Source organism: Ctenocephalides felis, unplaced genomic scaffold (genome assembly GCF_003426905.1).
Source record: "Ctenocephalides felis isolate EL2017-DRISC unplaced genomic scaffold, ASM342690v1 CF-g0.4_SCAFFOLD_03572, whole genome shotgun sequence".
NCBI lineage: Eukaryota > Metazoa > Arthropoda > Insecta > Siphonaptera > Pulicidae > Ctenocephalides > Ctenocephalides felis.
Window position 1 is genome coordinate 15,233,501 of NW_020539726.1, and position 21,977 is coordinate 15,255,477.

The 21,977-nt window shown below is 29.3% G+C and overlaps 1 protein-coding gene across 2 annotated transcripts; it reads left to right on the forward strand.

Annotated features, from left to right (window-relative positions):
• The first annotated feature begins 3,739 nt into the window (after positions 1–3,739).
• LOC113387732 (serine/threonine-protein kinase tousled-like 2) lies at positions 3,740–19,937 on the forward strand. 2 transcript variants are annotated; one of them, XM_026625099.1, is made up of 11 exons: positions 3,740–3,843; positions 14,944–15,296; positions 15,653–15,793; positions 15,922–16,056; positions 16,128–16,333; positions 16,522–16,777; positions 17,322–17,617; positions 17,806–17,953; positions 18,074–18,324; positions 18,575–18,794; positions 19,174–19,937. In XM_026625099.1, exons 1-11 carry the CDS (start codon positions 3,750–3,752, stop codon positions 19,399–19,401), a joined length of 2,328 nt encoding a protein of 775 aa, XP_026480884.1. In that variant the 5' UTR covers positions 3,740–3,749; the 3' UTR covers positions 19,402–19,937. The 2 variants fall into 2 exon arrangements, with proteins under 2 accessions (XP_026480884.1, XP_026480885.1); XM_026625100.1 differs by lacking the exon at positions 3,740–3,843 and adding an exon at positions 8,497–8,718.
• Positions 19,938–21,977: the final 2,040 nt, after the last annotated feature.

The following is a 21,977-nucleotide window of genomic DNA, read 5'->3' on the forward strand; positions in this document are numbered from 1 at the left end:
ATATTATAAATTTATATAAAGTTTATCTAGAATTAAAACTGGTGGTAAATTTACGTGTTACAGATAGTGGCGCTCCTATGGTGTGCGGAAACAATTAATATTGAAGTAACAGAAATGCGGGCGTGTTTGCGATTCTTTATACGTTTTTTTATCTGTGAAAACAACGATAATTTGAATTATTATATAAAGACGGATTTATTTCATTGTGAATGGAAGTTAAAAATTTAATTTATTGCATTATTTGATCATTACAAACCAATTTCTGAAATACTAATTTAAATCCGATATAAATCAAATGAATAGTAACCTTATAATAATTTTTGGTGCAATTTTAAAAATTAAGAAAAAAGTTGTTTTAGAAAACTCACAAACTTTCCCCTAACCCTAAATTTTAGTTGATTAAAATAGGTCATCTGTAGATAAATCGTTTACAAGAGTATAACTGATATCGATGAAATAATCTTTTTACCAGACTCCTCACTACTTCTGTGCCGCGAGCGTGTTCAGCGTTCAGCGTTCAGCGTTCGCCAATTCGCCTTTCCTTTGCTTTGTTCACTACTACTTCACTTGGTACGGTTAACGACTAGACCGAATCATCATATGATCCGGTGTATGAACATCGCGCGAAGGCACGTGGCCTTTGACATCTGCGCGCGCGCTATGTTTTGGTGATGTCCATTTGACGCTGTAGCACGTGGTCGTCAAGGGCAGCCATGTTTGTTGTGATTGTTGGGTTTTAGAAGTGGATTATTTGTATGTTTTATTATATGCTGTGTTTATTGTATTGAAACTGTTTATTATAATAAGTTGATATTAATAATTATTTCGAATTTATTAATAGAATTAATAGAGATTGTTTTTTTTTCTGGTATTTTTTGTATTATTATTACCACATTTTAGGATATTTTGTTTTTATAATTAAAACAAAATTAATTTAAACTAGTGGGGTAGGTGGCATCGTGCCGTAAGGCAAATTGCTGGAACTTCCCGTACCGTAACGAAATGTTCGAGGAATATTGAATGTTTTCAAATAGATTATTTTAAATATTGTAACATTATCTAATATTTATAAGAATTATATAAACTGACTTGCAGAGTTGAAATTATTTGTTTAAAGTATATTAGAACTATAGTTAGAATTAAAAATAAAATCTGAATTATTTTCGATATACAAAAAATTAAAAAAAAAAAATGGAACAAAATTTTTTTCCAAAATCAATTATTTTGTTAAGATAAGCAGAAAGTTTTTTGAATCAATTGAATCGGACGCTTAATTCTCTCAAAAACTGCCATTTTTGTACATTTAGCTCTGTATCTCCGAAATGGCTGGGCCTGCCTTTGTAAAAAACTAATAACCCCTTCTCCCAATTATTACTAATTGAATGTTTTTTAGATTATTCAAATCGGATGCTCCGTTCTCTCAAAAACTCGATTTCTATTTTCTGCACTCTTTGCTCCTTATCTCCGTAACTGCTGGACCTGCCTTTGCCAAAAACTAATCAGCACATCTCCTTATCAATAGGAATCGAATGTTTTTTAAACCATTCAAATCGGTTGATCCGTACGCCCGAAAACGTGGGCGAAAATTTGTATCCATACATACATACACACACACACACACATCCATTTTTTCTGAAGTAGGCCAAAATGTTCAGAAACCTTCAAAACGTCGAGAAATGTAAAAATTTTCCATTCCGATTTTCGGCCCATTACAATAACTTACCCTACGGGAAGTTAATAAATTGTTGACTAATATAATCTATATTGAATATTTAATTTTCTGAATCATGAAAGATTTATTTTTACGGCATAAATGTAAGTTGTTTTTGGATATTATACCATTATTTTTAATAATTATACCATTAATAAAAAAAATTAAATTTTATTTTATCTATTCTCTAATAATTTTATCGACGTCTTTTTATCTAAATATTATTTGATCGATATTATACACCGATTGTTGAATTGATTTCATAAATTAAAAAATGCATGTCGCATTTGTTAACTTACCAGAGGAGAGGTTTGTTTCGCGAATAAGTCTGATTTGAAATTGAATTGTATGTTTCTTCGATGTTTCATGGCTTCATGAATATAAAGAGGCCAAATATAAAAAAGTATGTGTGTTTAAGCCAATTTTTGACCCTTCGTCGACGTTTTCTCAAAAATGAAAATTTAAAAGCCTTTCGATATAACTCGATAACGGGGCGTCCATTAATCACGTGAGGTTTTTAGGGGGAGGGGGGTTTGACAAAAAATCACGAAATATCACGTGGGGGAGGGAGGGGTATAGCAAGATATCATGTGTATTTATTTTTTTACTATTTTTTATAAAAAAAGTTCAAACATTTAAAAAAAAATCAAAAATTTTACAGTTTTTTCACGTAACTGAAAATACACGTGATGTTTGGTGGGGGTAATTTTGAATATCACCAAACATCACCAAGGGGGAGTGGGGGTCTAAAAATCCTTAAAAACTCGCTCACGTAATTAATAGACGCCCCCTAAGGTTTAGGATCGATTAGTTTTGCGCGACAATCGACCAAAAGTATAATATCAAAAATTCAAAATCTGTTCAAAAGATATTGATTGGGAATCGCGTTGATTAGTTTTTGGTAAAGATCGGCCGAGCCGTTTCTACATAATTAAATGTTGAAATTTGTTTTTTTTTTTTTGACAATTTTGATGAAACTTTGTATAGGAATGGATTTTATAGTCTGATATAACATACTAAAATATTATAAGTCAAAAAATTCATCAAAGTTTGAATTTCTTCGTGCGTTCTAGCGATTCTAATCAGAATCTATGCCGAAGCATCTGTACCTTCGGTGGTGTTTAAAATATTCAAATAAAATAAATTTTTGAACACGAAAAGGATGAAATGAAATATGTTAAACAAATTGATTTAATTTAAATTATATTATATTTTTTGTTATAACTTATTTTTGTTAATCAAGACTTTGGTGTCTTATTTACAATATTGATAAGTACAGAAATGATACCAAAAAATACAATAAATTGAATATAAAACGAAACAAAGTTAATGTAAAATAAAATAATAACAGTAATACAAAAATAATAATATAAATGATTTGTATGCTGGATTAATTTATTGTTGAAAGATGAACTTCTAATTTTGATCATTTCGTTGAATGTAGAGAGTTTCAAATCCTTTTGTAGGCAAAAGTTCGAAATATATCAAGGCGCATTAGTTAAGATACGAAGAATTTTGTTCTGGGACCTTTGAATAATGTTTATGTTTGATTTACAAGAGCAACCCCATAGTTCGATTCCATAAGTCCAAATGGGCTCTATTATAGCTTTGTACAGAAGTAGTTTGTTGTCTAGAGAAATTTTGGATTTCCTCCCAAAAGCCAGTAAAAATATTTTATATTCAGTTGAATTTGTTTCTTTTTATTTTCAATCTGTGTTCTCCATGTCAATTTGGAATCATTTGCATAGTATATAATTATATGTATCATAAAAAATTTCAGAAATATAAATTGAAAATCGTTTTTAACGAAGTTAAATTTTTTTTTCGAAATAAACAGTTAAACATTATACCTAAATATCTGAATCTCAACTCTCATTGATTACGTTGATTATGCATATGTATCGGAAGATTATGCAACTTGCCTTAAGGATAAATGCTACTTTCAACTAGTTTATTTGAACAATATCATTTCGTTAATATGGTTTAACGAAACTTTTAACCCAAATTATGTTACCTAACCTTATTGTTTTCGTTGTAGATGTCCGCCGGTTCGCAACTGCAGATGGCGCCTCAAGCGACTGCACACACGGGACAACAGACGGTCCATAGTCAGGACTCTAACATGAGCACCGGTAAGTTAGATATTCATCAAATCAATGTCTCTACAATATACGTCATCTACAATAATTTATGGGCTCTTTAAGGGAAAGATTTGGAAAATTATAAAGGAATTGGTCAAAAAGTGGAAAATACAAATTGTTGTACAATACAACGTTATTTTGAGATGCTCTTGAAATTATTTAGAATTTGAGTGATTTTTTTCGGATTTAGTATCGTAGTTATGCATACGTTTTAGGCAAATTAGGCAAACATTCTGTGGTATAAACAAATATCAAAGGAATAAAATTTATACTTCAAAAATCTATATGAAAATGGCAAATTAAAATATTGGTTCAGTAAGTATTTAAGAAAATAATAACTCAAACTATTTTTTTTATATTCTCACTTTTATCAGAACTATCATTATTATCATATGATAACCCAATGGTTAACTCATCTATATTTTGTGCGATTTATTCTATGAGTGAAATGAACACTTTTAAATGAGAGTATGTAATGTCATTATAAAAAGGCTAAAGTATCGATTTGATATAAAAGATAATTTATTTTTTCCTGCATTTGATATTATGTAAATTTTTTTTGTCATTTAGGAAGCTACGTGAATGGTTTAGGTTTTCACGTTTGTCGATGAAATTCTTTTACCCAAATAGTTTAAATATTTTATATTAATAAAGCTTATGCCCTCAGCGTGAATCCTATAAATACTTTTAGTATTATCATATTTTTAAATCTCTATAAATACGCAATAATGATGTATTTGTCTAAATACTTTTTTTAGACTTCAAATGACACTTTTGATGATCTATCTACCAAATGGACTGTGATTATTAAAAATACGAATTAGGCGTTTTTTTTAAATCACCACTGGTTTAAGCCAACTTACCGAAAACGTGATGTATCTTTATATACATACTTACACTCTTTTTTTTTTTCAATTATTAATAGAAACTGTCATACATACAAATTAATACACTTTTCCGTTCTTTCAATACCATTTTTTTATTATTATTGAAGAATGAAGACATTTATATTACAAAATAATTATAATGCTTAAAAAATTTAATACTGTAGTAAATATTCTTATATTATGGATTCTGTATATATACATAAATTAGATTTTTTCTTATTTTTGTTGAATTTTATGTAACGATACATATTTTGTGAGCGTGAAAATATTAAAGGACGAAAGAAAGTAAAGTTATAAAAAATGATTTTAATCATTTTAAATAAAGACAATTCTATAGAATTTATGCGGGGTGGCAAATGATGAATGGGATAAACTAGAAATTATTTGTTTAATTGATTTCGTTTTTACCAATTATTTTAGAAAATTCTAGAAATTGAATTGTCAATATTAACATTATTTAACTCAGTATTTGGGAGCAAATTGAAAATGCACATCACTGGTGAATACATCAAAGATACAAACTTTTGCATATCATAACTATTATTATGTATGATTATATAAAATTATCAAATAACGTAATAAACAACGTTAATCTTATCTATACTGCTACAGAACATCAAATTAAATTCAATTAATAAAAACAAATATTAAATGGAATGAAATTTTCTAGAAAGCACTGCAAAGTAAGTTGACACATTATAAATATTATAAAAATATATAAATATATTTTATATAGAAATAAACTCAATAGCAAGATTTATTCCAAGTTTTATACCGTTAATGTAATTGAATAAACTTGTTAGGTTTTTCTAATATTTATAAAATGTAAGAAGTGTATAGTATTTTCTCTTGTGTGTTAAAGCTGGCTTGCTGTCGGTGGTTCTGTAATGCAACTTATCAATGTCTAGTAATATAAGTAAAGAGGTCAAAAACCTAAGTTGAACTTTGCGTTTTTGTTAAAATATTTTGTTAGAAGATATGAATTTGAACACACAGCAGATGTAAATTTCGCGTTTTTTTTTTCAATTTAAAAATTACAATTTAAAAATTACAATTTAAAAAGTTACAATTTAAAAAGTTACAATTTAAAAAGTTACAATTTAAAAAGTTACAATTTAAAAAGTTACAATTTAAAAAGTTACAATTTAAAAAGTTTCAATTTAAAAGCTACACAATAGTTTGATTTTAATATTATTTCAGTTATGTCATTATAACTATATTTCTTCGAGATTTCGGATGGTCACGTCTTTCTTTTTGAAAAAGTTCTTAAATTTTTGAAAGATTATTGCTTTTTGTTATTTGTTCTGAATTTAAATTTTAGCTTCTTAAATCTTAATTTAAAGATATAGAATGTGCGTCTGGTTTGAAATCTTCGAGCACCCAATAAAAAATATTTTATATATAATACAATGTGTATGTGTGTTTAAGGTATATTTAAAACTACTAAGCATGATATTATGTATGATATTTTCAAAATGACTTGAATCTACTATGAATGAACTTAGTCTATTTGAGGCTTTACCGAATTCTAATAATCAATGTTACGTGAATCGCTGTGAATTATAATTGCAATATTATCGATTTTTTTTTGTTAAATATGTTCGAATTACAATCATTCTGATAAGATAATCTACGAATGACGTTAGTATGTTATTCAAACTCGACAAAAAGCACAAAAAGTCATGGAATTTTTTGTAACACCTATAAATAACTATGTTCAGGCAATGAACATGTACATACTTGTATGTTCAAGGATGAAGCTTTTTTTTTCTAAGCTCAGGTACCAGGGTTTCTAATACATCCTACTTTCTACTCAATTCTATAACTAGTTTGAGGGAATTAGTTAGTTATGGTCCAGATAATTTTTTAAGAATTTTTTTTCCTTATCAGGCGTTTCTAAACTGTGCAGTAGCTTGAAATTCTATTCTATGTGCAAAGCTTTAAAGGCTTCTTTTGTTCCATATTGATAGAAATATAAACGGGGTGCAATATTTGGTTGCTTGCTCATGAATACATTCTTGTATGTTTAAGGATGAAGCTTTTTTTTTACTAAGCTCAGTTACCAGCGTTTCTTATTTCCTACTTTATACTAAAATCAAATAACTAGTTTGAGGGAATTAGTTAGTTATGGCCAAGATTATTTTTTAAGAGTTTTTGTCCTTATCAGGGGTTTCCAAACTGTGCAGCAGCTTGAAATTCTATTCTATGTGCAAAGCTTTAAAGACTTCTTTTTGTTCTATATTGAGAGAAAAAAACGGGGTCAATATTTTGTATGCTTGCTCATGATACATACTTGTATGTTCAAGGATGAGCTTTTTTTTTTACTAAGTTCAGATACAAGCTTTTCTAATATTTCCTACTTTCTACTCAAATCAAATAACTAGTTTGAGGGAATTAGTTATGGCCAAGATTATTTTTTAAGAATTTTTGTCCTTATCAGGGTTTCCAAACTGTGCAGCAGCTTGAAATTCTATTCTATGTGCAAAGCTTTAAAAACTTCTTTTGTTCTATATTGATAGAAATAAGAACGGGGAAGAAAATATTGCATATTTTGTTTGCTTGCTCATGATGCACACTTGTATGTTCAAGGATGAACCTTTTTTTTTAAGCTTAGAAACCAGCGTTTCTAACACTTCATACTTTGTACTCAAATCTAAAATTAATTTGAGGGAATTATCGTCAAGATATTTTTTAAGAATTTTTGTTCTTATCGGAAATTCTATTCTATGTGCAAAGCTTTAGACTTCTTTTTGTTAGATTTTGTTAGACTTCTATATTGAGAAAAAAAACGGGGTCAATGTTTTGTTTGCTTGCTCATGATACATATTTGGATGTTCAAGGATGAAGCTTTTTTTTACTAAGCTCAAGTACCAGCGTTTTTGATAGTTCCTACTCTACTCAAATCTATAACTTAATATGACTATGACAAGATTATTTCTTAAGAATTTTTGTCCTTATCAGTGGTTTCTATAACTGTGCTGCAGCTTGAAATTCGATTCTATGTGCAAAGTTTTAAAGACTTTGTTCTATATTGATAGAAATAAAAATAGAATGCAATATTTTGTTCGCTTGCTCGTTATCCTAATTATTTCTAATTTTTCTTATGGTATCGTGAAATAACATGAGGGCATATTCGATATTAGCATCGAGAAGTAGCATTATTGAATTTGGGTGGATTCCACGGATGTGCTGTTCTGCAGATATGTGCGTATATCCTTTCGGTAGATATATTGTTGAAAATATATACATATAGAATGATGTAGGTTGTTGCTATGCGAACTTTGTGCATATGTATGTATGTAAAGCTGTATATTGCATATGTTGGAAAATGTGTTCACGTATGTGTGCAATGCAGTTGAGGATGAGTATGAAGAACTCACACAGAGAGCGCCTGTCGCAGATTTGTGTGTGGGTAGGATCGGAGAGAGCCTTCCATTCCGCGGGCTGTGCTATAAGGGAAGCAAAACTATACCGCACCATCCATCGGCGGGTGTACGCTGTGTACAGTGGGTACATACACGAACTACAATCGATTTCGTCAGTCAGTTGCACTAGTAAAACACTTCTCTACCTGTACGGTTGCGGATACCGTTTACGGTCTGCACCTTATCAAAAATATTTCTACATGTGCATATATTACATCATTATAACACGAATAAATAACCATTTATAAATGCACGCATACAACCTTGGACATTGAATGTGTGTATAGATTTCGCGTTTGTGCTGTGCTCTAGCGATGTTGTCAAGTCGCATTTCTACTGGACGTCGACCGTTTGTCGAAGTTTTTGTCAACTCGGCTGCAGTTATACGTTTGGCTATTATGACGGATGATCTACGTATTAAAATCATTCAGTGTCAATTATAGGCGTGATGTGGTTGCTGGTTTCGATTGATATTTTGAAAATATAAGAAACCCGTTCGGCGATGCAGTATTTTTTGACAAGTTGTAATTCGCAAGCTGTTGTCGCTGTGGATTGTAAGTATATAGCATAAGCCTCCGTATGTATGGGTTCATGTCACTTGAGTGGCGTTTTAAATGTGTGTTTGTATGTAGCTATAGTGTAGGCTTCGTCTTTGCGAATAGAGAATTCGCGATCGATTACATATGGAACGCTTTCTTAACCTCTTCCTCGTCCCAATGATATAAAGGACATCGGTTCGTATATTATAACGCAGACTCCATCTAATGCGACTTCTAAGTCGTATGTTTGGGAATCTGTTTGTTCAAACAGTAAAAATGTATATGCGCAGTTAGTTTTGTGGCTTTGTACCAGTAGGAGTGACACCCATCTATATCTATGCATCTTCATCTAAATGCACGAAAATCACGTTTTTTTGTCATTCAATTTAGAAACTGTTTGAAAAATCTTTAATGAAAAGTATTCATTCCCCGATAATGCACATACGTGTATCCCGTGAATCACCATTAAACTATTTATATGCGGCTCAATAGTTTTCACTTATAGGAAATATTTTCGTTATCAGAACAAATTACTTTTTCTTGTTTTAGTTCAAAATATAACAAGCGGAAATGGTTTGCGATTCGTTTTTTCGAATATTTATTAATAATATTGCAATCATATTACATAAACTAATAAATGTTTAAAAAAAATAATGCGATATTCTTTAAACAATTCAATAATAAAACAAATAAATAGAACTGACGCCGATAATCCTTTGCTATAAGAATTCTGTATAACATCATAGTATCGTCGTGTTGTAATATAAATATTACAATTATATATAATATACATGGCAACATACAATACAGAACAATTATTCGGTGCTAGGAGCAAATATGTATGCGATCTGTACGCGCGGATTGAAGTTTCCACTGAATGAAGGCCGAAACGTACATATTTGAAAACAACTTCGAAAAAATTATATTTTATATACACACACACACACACACACACACACACACACATATATATATATATATATATATATATATATATATATTACATTCCAGCTTTATATTTTAAAAACCACATTGCTGACAATTGAATTTGTGTTGTTTTTAAATTATTCTTATCTGCGGCTAATATATCATTCGAGTCCACATTCAATTGTAATTTGAATAACATTTTGATAACGATCCTAGTGAAGGTCTCGAAATTATAAATTATGTCGTTAATGATTCGAAAAAAAAACATTTTCTTAGTCGGATGATTAACCTTTGCTCGCATAAAAGTACTTAAAAATGATAAATATTGCTTATATATAATCACAAATTATATTTTGCCTAATAAAATTAATTTGAGCTTTTTTCATGATTTTTATTAGTCAATTAAATGGAAATTTACCTCAATTATAATAACATAAATATTTAAATTATTACTTTTTTTCATAAAGCAAATTCAATATAAACGAGTCATGAATTCCATGCATTGGCAAGAATATTTTTTTGTTGAATATCTTGCAGAAACACTGAATTTTATCAAAATTAAATATATTATTGTTTTTTTATGCAAATACATAAAGTACTACCTAGAAAGTAATAATCAATATATTCGTTTTGTCTGAATAATTACTTGCAAAGAAAATTTGGCTCAAGTAACCGTTTGATAAAAAAAATAGTTCATATTATTAATTATGATAGAAATTATTAGTAATTTTTAAGTCAATTTAAAGCTTCAAATATTGTGAACTTCTGGTATAATTATTAGTACGAAAAATTTAGAACATATTGTATACTATGAGAAAATAGGTACAAATTGATAATACAGAAAATAAATCGAACGTTTTGATATCGGTAAATTATTAACTTCCCGAAGGAGAAGTTTATGTTTTCATCAAAAAATCCGAATCGCTAATTTTATGTTTTCTGGACGTTTCAAGCCATTCTGAATCGAATGAGACCAAATTTGGAAAAAGTATGTGTGTGTGTGTGTGTGTGTGTGTGTATGTGTGTGTGTGTGTGTGTGAACAGATTTTTTGCCGTAAATCGACGTTTTCTCCAAAACGGCTGGACCGATTTCAAAAATTTAAAAGCCATTTGATGTATCTCGATGAGGACTATCGTCTCTGAGTTTTGTGCGGCGATCGGCCGGGCCGTTTCTTTGTAAATTGCAGAAAAGTGAAAAATTTTTCGTCCACGTTTTAGCCTGCAATTCTGAATCGATTCTGAAAATTCAAAAACCGTTCGATAGATATTGGTTGGGAATCGTGCTGATTAGTTTTGGTAAAGATCGGCCGGGCCGTTTTCTTGTAATAAAGTTTAAAAAAAAAAATTTCGACGATTTTTATGATTATTTTTTTGACGATAGATACCATAGTTTTCTAGGTCATACTAAAATATTACGGCCCTACGACAACTGGTTTAGCTTTAAAAATTCGTCAAAGTTTGCAAAAATCAGTATGGTCTTTTTGGCATTTGTCAAAATTAGACTTTTGATCGACGTTTTCTCAAAAACGCCTGAACCGATTTTAGAAATTTAAAAGCTATTTGATGTATTTTGGTGAGGACTATCGTCTCTGAGTTTTGTGCAACGATCTGCCAAGCCGTTTCTTTGTAATTTGAAAAAAAGTGTTTAACTTTTCGTCCACATTTAAGCTCATCCTACCGAACCGATTTTAAAAAATCAAAAACTGTTCGAAAGATATTAGTTGGGAATGATGCTGATTAATTTTAGGTGAAAATCTACCGAGCCGTTTTCTTGTAATTAACTGTTGAAAGAAAGTGTTAAATTTTCGTCCACATTCAAGCTCATCCTACCGAACCGATTTTAAAAAATCAAAAACTGTTCGAAAGATATTAGTTGGGAATGATGCTGATTAATTTTAGGTGAAAATCTACCGAGCCGTTTTCTTGTAATTAACTGTTGAAAAAAAGTGTTAAATTTTCGTCCACATTTAAGCTCATCCTACCGAACCGATTTTGAAAAATCAAAAACTGTTCGAAAGATATCATTTGGGAATGATGCTGATTAATTTTAGGTGGAAATCTACCGAGCCGTTTTCTTGTAATTAAATGTTGAAAAAAAGTGTTAAATTTTTGTCCACATTTAAGCTCATCCTACCAAATCGATTTTGAAAAATCAAAAACTGTTCGAAAGATATCATTTGGGAATGATGCTAATTAATTTTAGGTGAAAATCTACCGATACGTTTTCTTGTAATTAACTGTTGAAAAAAAGTGTGAAATTTTCGTCCACATTTAAGCTCATCCTACCGAACCGATTTTGAAAAATCAAAAACTGTTCGAAAGATATTAGTTAGGAATGGTACTGATTAATTTTAGGTGAAAATCTACCGAGCCGTTTTCTTGTAATTAACTGTTGAAAAAAAGTGTTAAATTTTCGTCCACATTTAAGCTCATCCTACCGAACCGATTTTGAAAAATCAAAAACTGTTCGAAAGATATTAGTTGGGAATGATGCTGATTAATTTTAGGTGAAAATCTACCGAGCCGTTTTCTTGTAATTAACTGTTGAAAAAAAGTGTTAAATTTTCGTCCACATTTAAGCTCATCCTACCGAACCTATTTTGAAAAATCAAAAACATATGAAGCCTCTGCCTAGAAAATATACTTCGTCTCCAAGGTCGTGAAATGACCAAGAAATTCTTTACTTTAATCAAGTTATAATAATTATCATCGTTTTCTACAATTTGGAAAAATAATCGTATGCGTCGATACAATTTTGTCACAATGAGAACCACTTATGTATTCAGATTATTATATTAAAAATAATAAAAAAGAATAAAAAATATTTTTTTTTATAATCAATGATAGTGATAAATATAAATTTCTTAATAATTATAAAATAAAAAAATATTGTTAAAGGCAGATCAAGTTGCTTATTCTAAAATTGGATCGATTAAGTATATTATTTACACATTTCGGGAAGTTCATGCAACTTGCCTTCAGGTTAAATGCACCTTCAACTAGTTTTAATTATATTCAAATTATGGTAAACTAAAACTTGGTGAACACCAATTACAACACGGGGTTTTTTTTTTTATAAAACGCCCTGAATATAAAAATATAAATTATGCAATTTGTTGATCTTATTATTAAAATAACACATAGCGGAATATATAGATCTGTTTTTTTTTTCAATTCGTATATGAATGTTCTCAATATTGAAAACTTATGATAACGAGATCAAATGTTAAGAATATAGTAACAATTAAAAAAAATTGCTATTTGGAGCACTAATTGATTTTACAAATAATTCAATTATTTACACGTGAGTTTTGTTATGCAAAATAATTTGCATAATATTTTCATTCTACAAAGCAACATAACGCCTATGTATAATTATAGAACATACGATATTTGAATTGAGGTTGCTTTTATATACCTCCAATCTTTTTGAAAATGGGTTTCAGTTTCACCAATGTTTATCAAGTTTGTTCTGTTAAGTTTCAGAGTTTTCCTATAAATAGATTTTTTAATTACATGTCGTTTCATGGTTCCTTCCACCTATCTTAAATGACAATTGAGTATTTACTTCAATGTTCTATTAATTTTTTTTGTAGTAACCCATTTTCACATATTCAAATTTCAAATATAGTTACACATTAACCAGGGCAATGGGGAGGAAATATGTTTGCAAATGACTGCTGAAATTGAAACTCCACAGTAATTTATGGTAAAAGGGGGTAGGAAACGACAGAAATTATAAGATATTGATTATTATGCAAAAGAATTACTAGGTTGGGGATCTCGTCGTTTTTTTTAAATTTTTTTGTGTATCTTTAAGTTTCAAAGGTTTTTGAGCATTTTGGCATACTTTAAAAAATGGATGTAGAGGGAAGTCCCCAAGTGGCGGACACCTAAGGTTATTTATAAATAAATCAAAAAATATTTTACGAAATGTTTATTAAATTATGATTTGTTAGATAATAAAGTTAGAAATCAAACTAAATTAACAAAACCGCAATCTTTGCTAAAAAATAATTAATTCTATCAATCAAACTTTGCTATCAAAAAATATGATTTTAAATAGTAGCACCTAGTACCGGACATTTCAAAATAACCTGCATTGATAACATATGTAGCCATCTCCACGCTCTGGAATGTCTGCACATGTGTCTTTGACGAATATTCTTAGATATTGCAAAAAAAATCACTATTCATCCACCCTTTTGGCTGGGCCACACCGATGCTCTCAGCTGGTGTATTTTCCATAAGCTTTTCATTCTTTGACTAGGAAATACGAAAAATGGGGGTATATAGTGACCGTTTGCGTTAGAAATTACGTAAATACTCACAAGAAATATCAATATGTTTACTGTCCGGCACTAAGGGACGACTTAGTGTCCGGTGGTAAGGGACAGACATTTTCTTTCATTTGGTGGCACCTACTAAAATTGGTTAAAAGATCTAATAATATTTTACCATTTTCCGGATAACAATCAAGTACAACTTTTATCTTTGCATACCACTTAAATGTAAATGCATAAATATGCAAAAAGTGGCAAAAACGGTAACTCAGTTTTTATGAGAACGGAGCGTTCGATTTTAATAATTCAAAAAACATTTTACTTGTATTGACAAGATGAAGAACTGATTAAATTTTTGGGAAGGCAATCCAGCGGTTATGGACTCTCAATAAAAAAAAATGGCAGTCAAAAATGTTTATTGGATGGGCGTATGTACATCAAATTATCAGATATTTTATAGAGATTTTAATAATGTGTACACATTATGTGTATATTTTTTTGGGTTCCGTGCGGTTTACACATTTTGTGTAAATTTTTAATTACGGTACGGGAAGTTCCTGCAATTTGCCTTAAGGCACGATGCCATGCACGCCACTAGTCTTATATTATATTATATTCAATATTTACACAATTCTAATGTTTTCATGAAAAATTTCTCTGAATGATGAAAAGGTTAAAAAAAAGAGTCGCATAAATGATTTCATAAAAATATATTCATTGCCTTCCGTGATTTGTGCGTTCTGTGTGTTTAGTTTAGAGCTAATTGAAATCCCGATTGTTTTATTCTTTGTTACATACACACAAACGCAAGCTACATATAATTATACACACGCACTATATATATATATATATATATATATATATATATATATATATATATAGCGCCTTGGATTCTTGTTCGAAACTCTACAAAATATACACAAATCCAAGATTCTACCATTCAATATATATATATATATATATATATATATATATATATATATATATATACATATATTGATGTTTCTACATGTTTCCATTATTACTTCAGGCTCGTCACATAGCGACAAGGAAGCCGAATTAACGCCCGAAAAACTGCCTCGAGCGCCTAGCGAGCGAAAACGCAAGCGGAAGCTGGATGACAGCGGAGCACAAAACTCTAACTCTATTGTGACATCGGCGGGCGGCGTTGTAGGACCTCTGGTTGTGTCAGGTGGCATTATCCCCATCGCCTCACAACCGCTGGTCGGACAGCCGCTAACGGGAGTCACTAAAGGATCTAGGGGCCAAAATAATGATAACAAGAAAATCAACGAATACTTCCAAAAACATCCCGGTAGCAGTCCGATTAGGCAGCATACGCCGGGCGCCAAGAGTCCCTCGCCACAACAAGCCTATCCAATGGTGAGCGAAGAGTGTAAAAATCGATCTTTTTTTAATTAATTAATTGCTTACTATCACGATTTTCTATAAATGACACTAACTGGAAATAATGGAAATATACCGCTATGAACAGCTTTATATATTTACTAGTTTTCAACTTAATTATACTATTTTCAATATCATTTTTATAAATAATACATCAAGCATTTAAAGAATATTGACGATTGTCCGATATCGCTATTTTATTGTGACAAAAGTTTTAACAAAAAATTGAAATCCAGTTATAAAAACTTTAATATGATCATATTTATTAACTAGTCTATTTTTCATTTTGATCATGTTATATGATTTACAATTTATTTCTTTTGTCATTGCAGTTTCCTCCAAGTCCGCAACCGTTGCTGCCTTCAGGAGTTCCTGGACCACCAGATTTTTATAAATCTGCTCCTGGGCGGCCTCAATCCATCCCCAATCTTGCAGTATCTGCAATGCCTCCAATGGCACCCAAATTAATACAGGTATCACTTCATTTTCTGGTTTGTAGTACATAGTTATTTAAATTCTAATTTGTATATATTCAGCCTTTTACAAAAATCTTCATTTTCTTTAAGTTTAACTGTTAATTATGATCTGCCTGCCTTTACAGACTGATTTAACTTGTCATCGAATACAGGAATTTGAGACGCAAACTTCTACGGACTTGGAAGCTCGTAACAATAAAATTGAAGATCAGAATAGGACCATAGAAGAGCAGAAACAACAAATTGTAACTCTGCAAAAGGTTTGCATAGCATTTATATAGTAGAAAAGCTAGATCTTCAAATAATTTTTTTATACATTCATTTTTTTTAGGCTTTAGAACAACATAAGTCGCACAGTAATAAATGTGTTGATGTTGTCAAAAAATTATTAAAAGAAAAGTCAAATATAGAAAAGAAAGAAGCGAGACAGAGGTGCATGCAAAACAGGTTAAGGTTAGGACAATTTGTGACACAAAGGGTTGGTGCTACATTTCAAGAAAACTGGACGGACGGCTATGCTTTTCAAGAATTGCAAAGGTGAGTTCAAAGCGTTTATGAGGATTACATAAATCTTAAGATTGAACAAAATATTAGAATATTATTTGAAGAACACTTTATTTTTGAGGCTCCATATATACAATTACATGAGCAGTTAATTTAATATTGCATAAAATTTAAATTAACACATACATTTTACTAAAACTAATCTATTTAAAAAAATGCAGGCGGCAAGAAGAAATAACGGCAGAGCGGGAAGAAATAGATAGGCAAAAGAAATTATTGTCAAAAAAGCGACCTCCAAATACTGACACTAGTCGAAAGAGACATAATTCATCTACAACTGCAGCAAATTTACAACAAACCTCCGCAGGATTATTAAATGGTAGTGAATCTCAGTCACAAAATCAATTTCTGAAACCAGATCCTGTACCAGGAGGATTCTCTTGGCAGGAATATTATGAAAGCGATGAGATCCTCAAAGTGAGTCGCGCGGTAAATTCCACATCTATATATTATGTTTTGAATATTTGTAACATGATTCATATCCCAGATAAATGCATAATAAATTACCAGATTCATTTCTACTGCAATCATCAAAATAATCAGCATTATTTGCTGCATAAATAATATTAAATAGGGCTTGAAATTTTATGATTTATGAATACTAATTTATCATGAATTATATTTTTTCATAACTTAATGCGATAGATTTCAACATGCAAGTCAAATTTCAGTATATTTATTACAGATTTTTTAGTGTACTTATCTTTTCATATCTTGTAGAATATTAAACTATTATAATTTTCACTCATGAATTTTTAAATGTAATTTTGTTTCAATTATGCACTTAAAGTAAGAATTATAAATCACAACATTTGATAGTAAATAAATATTCTTTATATATGAAAATATACATGTATTCTGTATTGAGCTAGAAGCGAAAATTGAAACTTTCTGTCTATTCACTTAATTTTAATTGGCTACAAAAATGTTTAAAATTTATGTAAAATCCTTATTATTTTAGTTAAGACAAAGTGCTCTCAAAAAAGAAGATGCTGATCTTCAATTAGAAATGGAAAAGTTGGAAAGAGAAAGAAATTTACACATTCGTGAACTCAAGCGTATTCATAATGAAGATCAATCGCGTTTCAACTCTCATCCCGTACTCAATGAAAGATATTTATTGTTGATGTTATTAGGAAAAGGTGGATTTTCAGAAGTACACAAAGCATTTGACCTTAAAGAACAAAGATATGTTGCATGTAAAGTTCACCAATTGAATAAAGACTGGAAGGAAGATAAGAAAGCCAATTACATAAAGTGAGTCTTCATGAACAATATGATTTTAATTGCAATTGAGCTAATCAAGTAATTTAACTCATCTTTGTATTACAATCTGATTTTGATGTTTTGATACAATGATAACTATATATAATTTTTTTTGTATAACATTTTTTATTTTTTATCAATTATAAATATGTGCTGTTATATATGTGAATTATTTACAGGCATGCACTTCGGGAATATAATATTCATAAGGCCTTAGATCATCCAAGGGTTGTTAAATTATATGATGTTTTTGAAATAGATGCCAATTCATTTTGTACTGTGTTGGAATACTGTGATGGTCATGATTTAGATTTTTATTTGAAACAGGTTTGTAAGAAAACGCATTTGATATCTATTATGCTATTAATAAAATTATAGTTATATTAATAGCATAAATTTTTATATTAAGAAAAATTATCTAACTTATTAAAAAACAAATATTTATAGCACAAGACTATACCAGAAAGGGAAGCTCGATCAATAGTCATGCAAGTAGTTTCGGCATTAAAATATTTGAATGAAATCAAGCCGCCTGTAATACATTATGATTTAAAACCTGGAAACATTCTATTAACGGAAGGTAATGTCTGTGGTGAAATCAAAATTACTGATTTTGGTTTATCTAAAGTCATGGATGAAGAAAATTACAATCCAGATCATGGGATGGATCTAACATCTCAAGGAGCTGGAACATACTGGTAAATTAACTAATCAGAACTAATTACAAATACTCTTTTTTTATTTTTTAACAACCATTTATTCTAGTTATTGAAAAACGTTTTATTTCTAACATTTTTCATTAAATATTGAATACAACTTGTTGAAAAACACATGAATATGATTTAAACGATTTATTATTATTTTATTATTATTTAAATAATTTTAATCTTTATTTGTAGATAAAGTGCAATTTTATCAATTACCTTATCAAACATGTTTGTTTCCCAGGTATTTACCTCCTGAATGTTTTGTTGTTGGCAAAAATCCTCCTAAAATATCATCAAAGGTCGACGTCTGGAGTGTAGGTGTAATATTTTATCAATGTCTTTATGGAAAGAAGCCATTTGGACACAATCAATCACAAGCTACAATTTTAGAAGAAAATACTATACTTAAGGCGACTGATGTTCAATTTGCAAACAAACCCACTGTGACGCAAGAAGCAAAGGTAGACATCTCTATTGATAAACCATAAAATAATACATTTGTCATTAACATATATTAGACTTTAGTACAACAGCTTTGATTTTTGGGCATTATCCAGTTGAAGAATATTAATATTCTAATATTGGAACTAATACTAACAGTTGACTTAGAACTAGAATTAGATAATGCCTTTGTTATAAATATATAAATATTCATTATTTAAGAGTCTTTGACTCGAGCACTTTCAATTCAAACAATTTTTATAAACATAAAAATAAAATATAAAAAATATTTACAAATGAAAAATCAAATGAGTTCTGAGAACAAATTGAAGCTTTTAGTTCTGCAAATTGAAATCATATATATAAAATTATTATAATTATTGGCTTTTAACTTTTCAGAGTTTTATTCGGGGTTGTTTATCATATAGTAAAGAGAGTAGGATGGATGTGCTGTCATTATCAAGACATGAATATCTGCAACCACCAGTGCCAAAGCATGGACGACAGGCACAAGTTTCACAACAAGCGCAGCAGGCCCAAGCGCAAGCTCAACAGAGCTTGCAACATGGACAAACTACTTTCAATGCGGGAATGTTTGGCAACATGAATGCTTCGAGTTCATCTTAGAAGTCGAAAGGGATTCATTGCTGATAGTCATAAAATTCTCCCAAAAGTAGTGTCAACTTGTTATCATACTGTTATAATGTATGTGGAGTACATTTAGCTGAAAGTGCGATTTTTGTGATTCTTTAATAAAACTAATGAAATGGATACTAGTGCTATGAATATTGGTGTGCGGTGGTGTTTTATCAAATCGACAAAATTTGTTCCTGTTTTTATTAGAAGGCTGTCTGAAATGATAGCTTATGTTGAAAAAATTGTGATAATCAATATAGCGTTGCTTTACTGATGAAATGTAATGTTTACATCTCATTTTGCAGTGACTAACTTTTGGAATATTGTAAGTTCATATTAAGGAACAGAGAAAGATTGATATCTTTATCATATCCTGAAGATGTGTTTGAGTGAATGAATTATTTATATTTGAGGACTCTGTGGAATAGTAATATAACTAAGAAAAACGCTCAACCATAGTGTGCTTGCTTAATATTAATTAATTTAAACATGAAATAAAGAAAAGACTTTATAATTGTTATGATCAGTGATTTTTTCATTATGTAGTTATATTAAATTGCAGTTTCAAATATAATAAACTCTTCTTAATTTAATTGTTATAAAAAGTGTAAATTTGTTTATTACAATAACCTATAAAAATTGTAGAAATCAGAATGAAGGAAAGATATTGGCATAGATTTTAATTGAGACAGTGATCAAGTTAAATTATTTATCAAAGCTAATAATAAACTTCAATTAAACAAATTTTCTTACTACATATAAATAATTTTGATAATTGATCAGTATATATGTCTAAAGATGAATTAAAACACAAACTTTAAATAAAATATTTCAATCTAAAAGAATCAATCCAATGTGTAACTTATTAAATTCACTGTTCATATGTATTTTATTATCATAACAATAGTGATTGCGTAATATATTGTTCCTCTACAGACAGTGTATGATATCATTTTTTATTTATTTTACAAAAGGGACAAGGATAAAATCAATTAGTTTTCATGCTGATAATTTTCAATAATGTTTCAGGTGATAGCAAAGAATATCGTTGCTTTAATTTAAATTCAATGTCATTACAGCATTTATCTGATTTTAATTAAATATTATAATCTTCTAGTTGTGCGTGTGTATATATTTAATACTAGAAAACAATTTTATTAATTAAAAATGAAATTTTCTCATACTAAAAATTATTTATGTTGTGATCGAATATACCAAATTTGAGAAAATTTTATGCATATATCAGAGTGCAGTTCATATAGTATTCTAAATGATTTAATTTGAAGATTTTAAATTATAGTAAATAATATATACACACACAAGTCTTAGCTAATTTATATATTTATAAATTGTTATAAAGCCAGTTTATTATTTTTATACAATGTTTTATTTATAAATACCATATTTTTTTGGTACAGTTTCTGTTATGAATAATTCTGTATTTTGCAAGCTTCGTTTTTTCTTTTTATATACATGAATGTGTAATGAACATTACAACGAATCTGTATTACAGAAACATCGACTTATTATATAAACAATATGCTATAAATGTGTTTATTTGATATTTGAATTATCTATTAATTTTTTGCCCAAGTCTTAAAATTATCAATTTTGACAATTGATGAAAGTATATTTCTCAACATTAAGTCTTTAATATCTCATATTTTTGAGAAATGTTAAAATATTTTGATAATGAAATTAATTTTGTCAACAAATCCTTTATATTGCCTTGTACATTTTTCTAAATTTGTAATTTAGTTATTCAACTATTTATCAAAATTACTATGTGATGTTAGATTTAACCTTATTATTGTTTTTCAGAAATGTGATATTTTTAAAATAGGTAAGTTTGATATTTTATATCTATCAATACTACTCTCCATAAATGTTATTTTATTATCATTTTTATATCAATTCAAACAAAAGGTAACTGCTGCTTTATAAAAGGCATTAAAAAACAATCCAATTAAAGAAACAATTGTTAATAATTGAAATTTTGAAGCACATATTTCAGTTAAATTTTATTTTGGTTCAGTCCAATATAAGAAAATTCTTCAGAGGTTACATTGAAAATTGAGATGAACTTAATGTTCAAACTGAAATATCAGATATTTGGTTGTTCATGTAGGTATTATATAAAATCTCAATATTAACATTTATATTGTTAATATATTATATATTATTTTACTAAATTGTGACAATATGAACATGCTTTTTTTCATGTAGTACACACTTTTACAACATTGGATAATATTTAGGATTCAAACTGATAGCACCAAATCTTCATGCCAGATTATGTACTAGGACCAGCTTTAGAAACACAAAAACAACATCTTGATGATCTATTCAAATAATATTTTTGGCTGCTGAATAAGTTCTTTGAGTTTTTGCTTTATGATACATAAACAAGTCTGGACGTGATAAATGAAAGCTCAAGACAGGCAATAAGCACCCTAGGTAAGTACCTAAGTGATTATTTCATCAAGACAGCAAGGTATTATTTTGGTTTTTGTTTGTTAAGTAACTATTTAATTTTTTTACTTTTTTTTGTACATTGGGATATTTCC

Excerpts from the sequence above, each read along its gene's own strand:
- LOC113387732 (XM_026625099.1), top strand. The coding sequence starts at position 3,750 with ATGTCCGCCGGTTCGCAACTGCAGATGGCGCCTCAAGCGACTGCACAC. Across the intron at positions 16,057-16,127 it reads AAATTGTAACTCTGCAAAAG|GCTTTAGAACAACATAAGTC; the intron begins GTTTGCATAGCA and ends CATTTTTTTTAG. Across the intron at positions 18,325-18,574 it reads CAAGGAGCTGGAACATACTG|GTATTTACCTCCTGAATGTT; the intron begins GTAAATTAACTA and ends TTTGTTTCCCAG.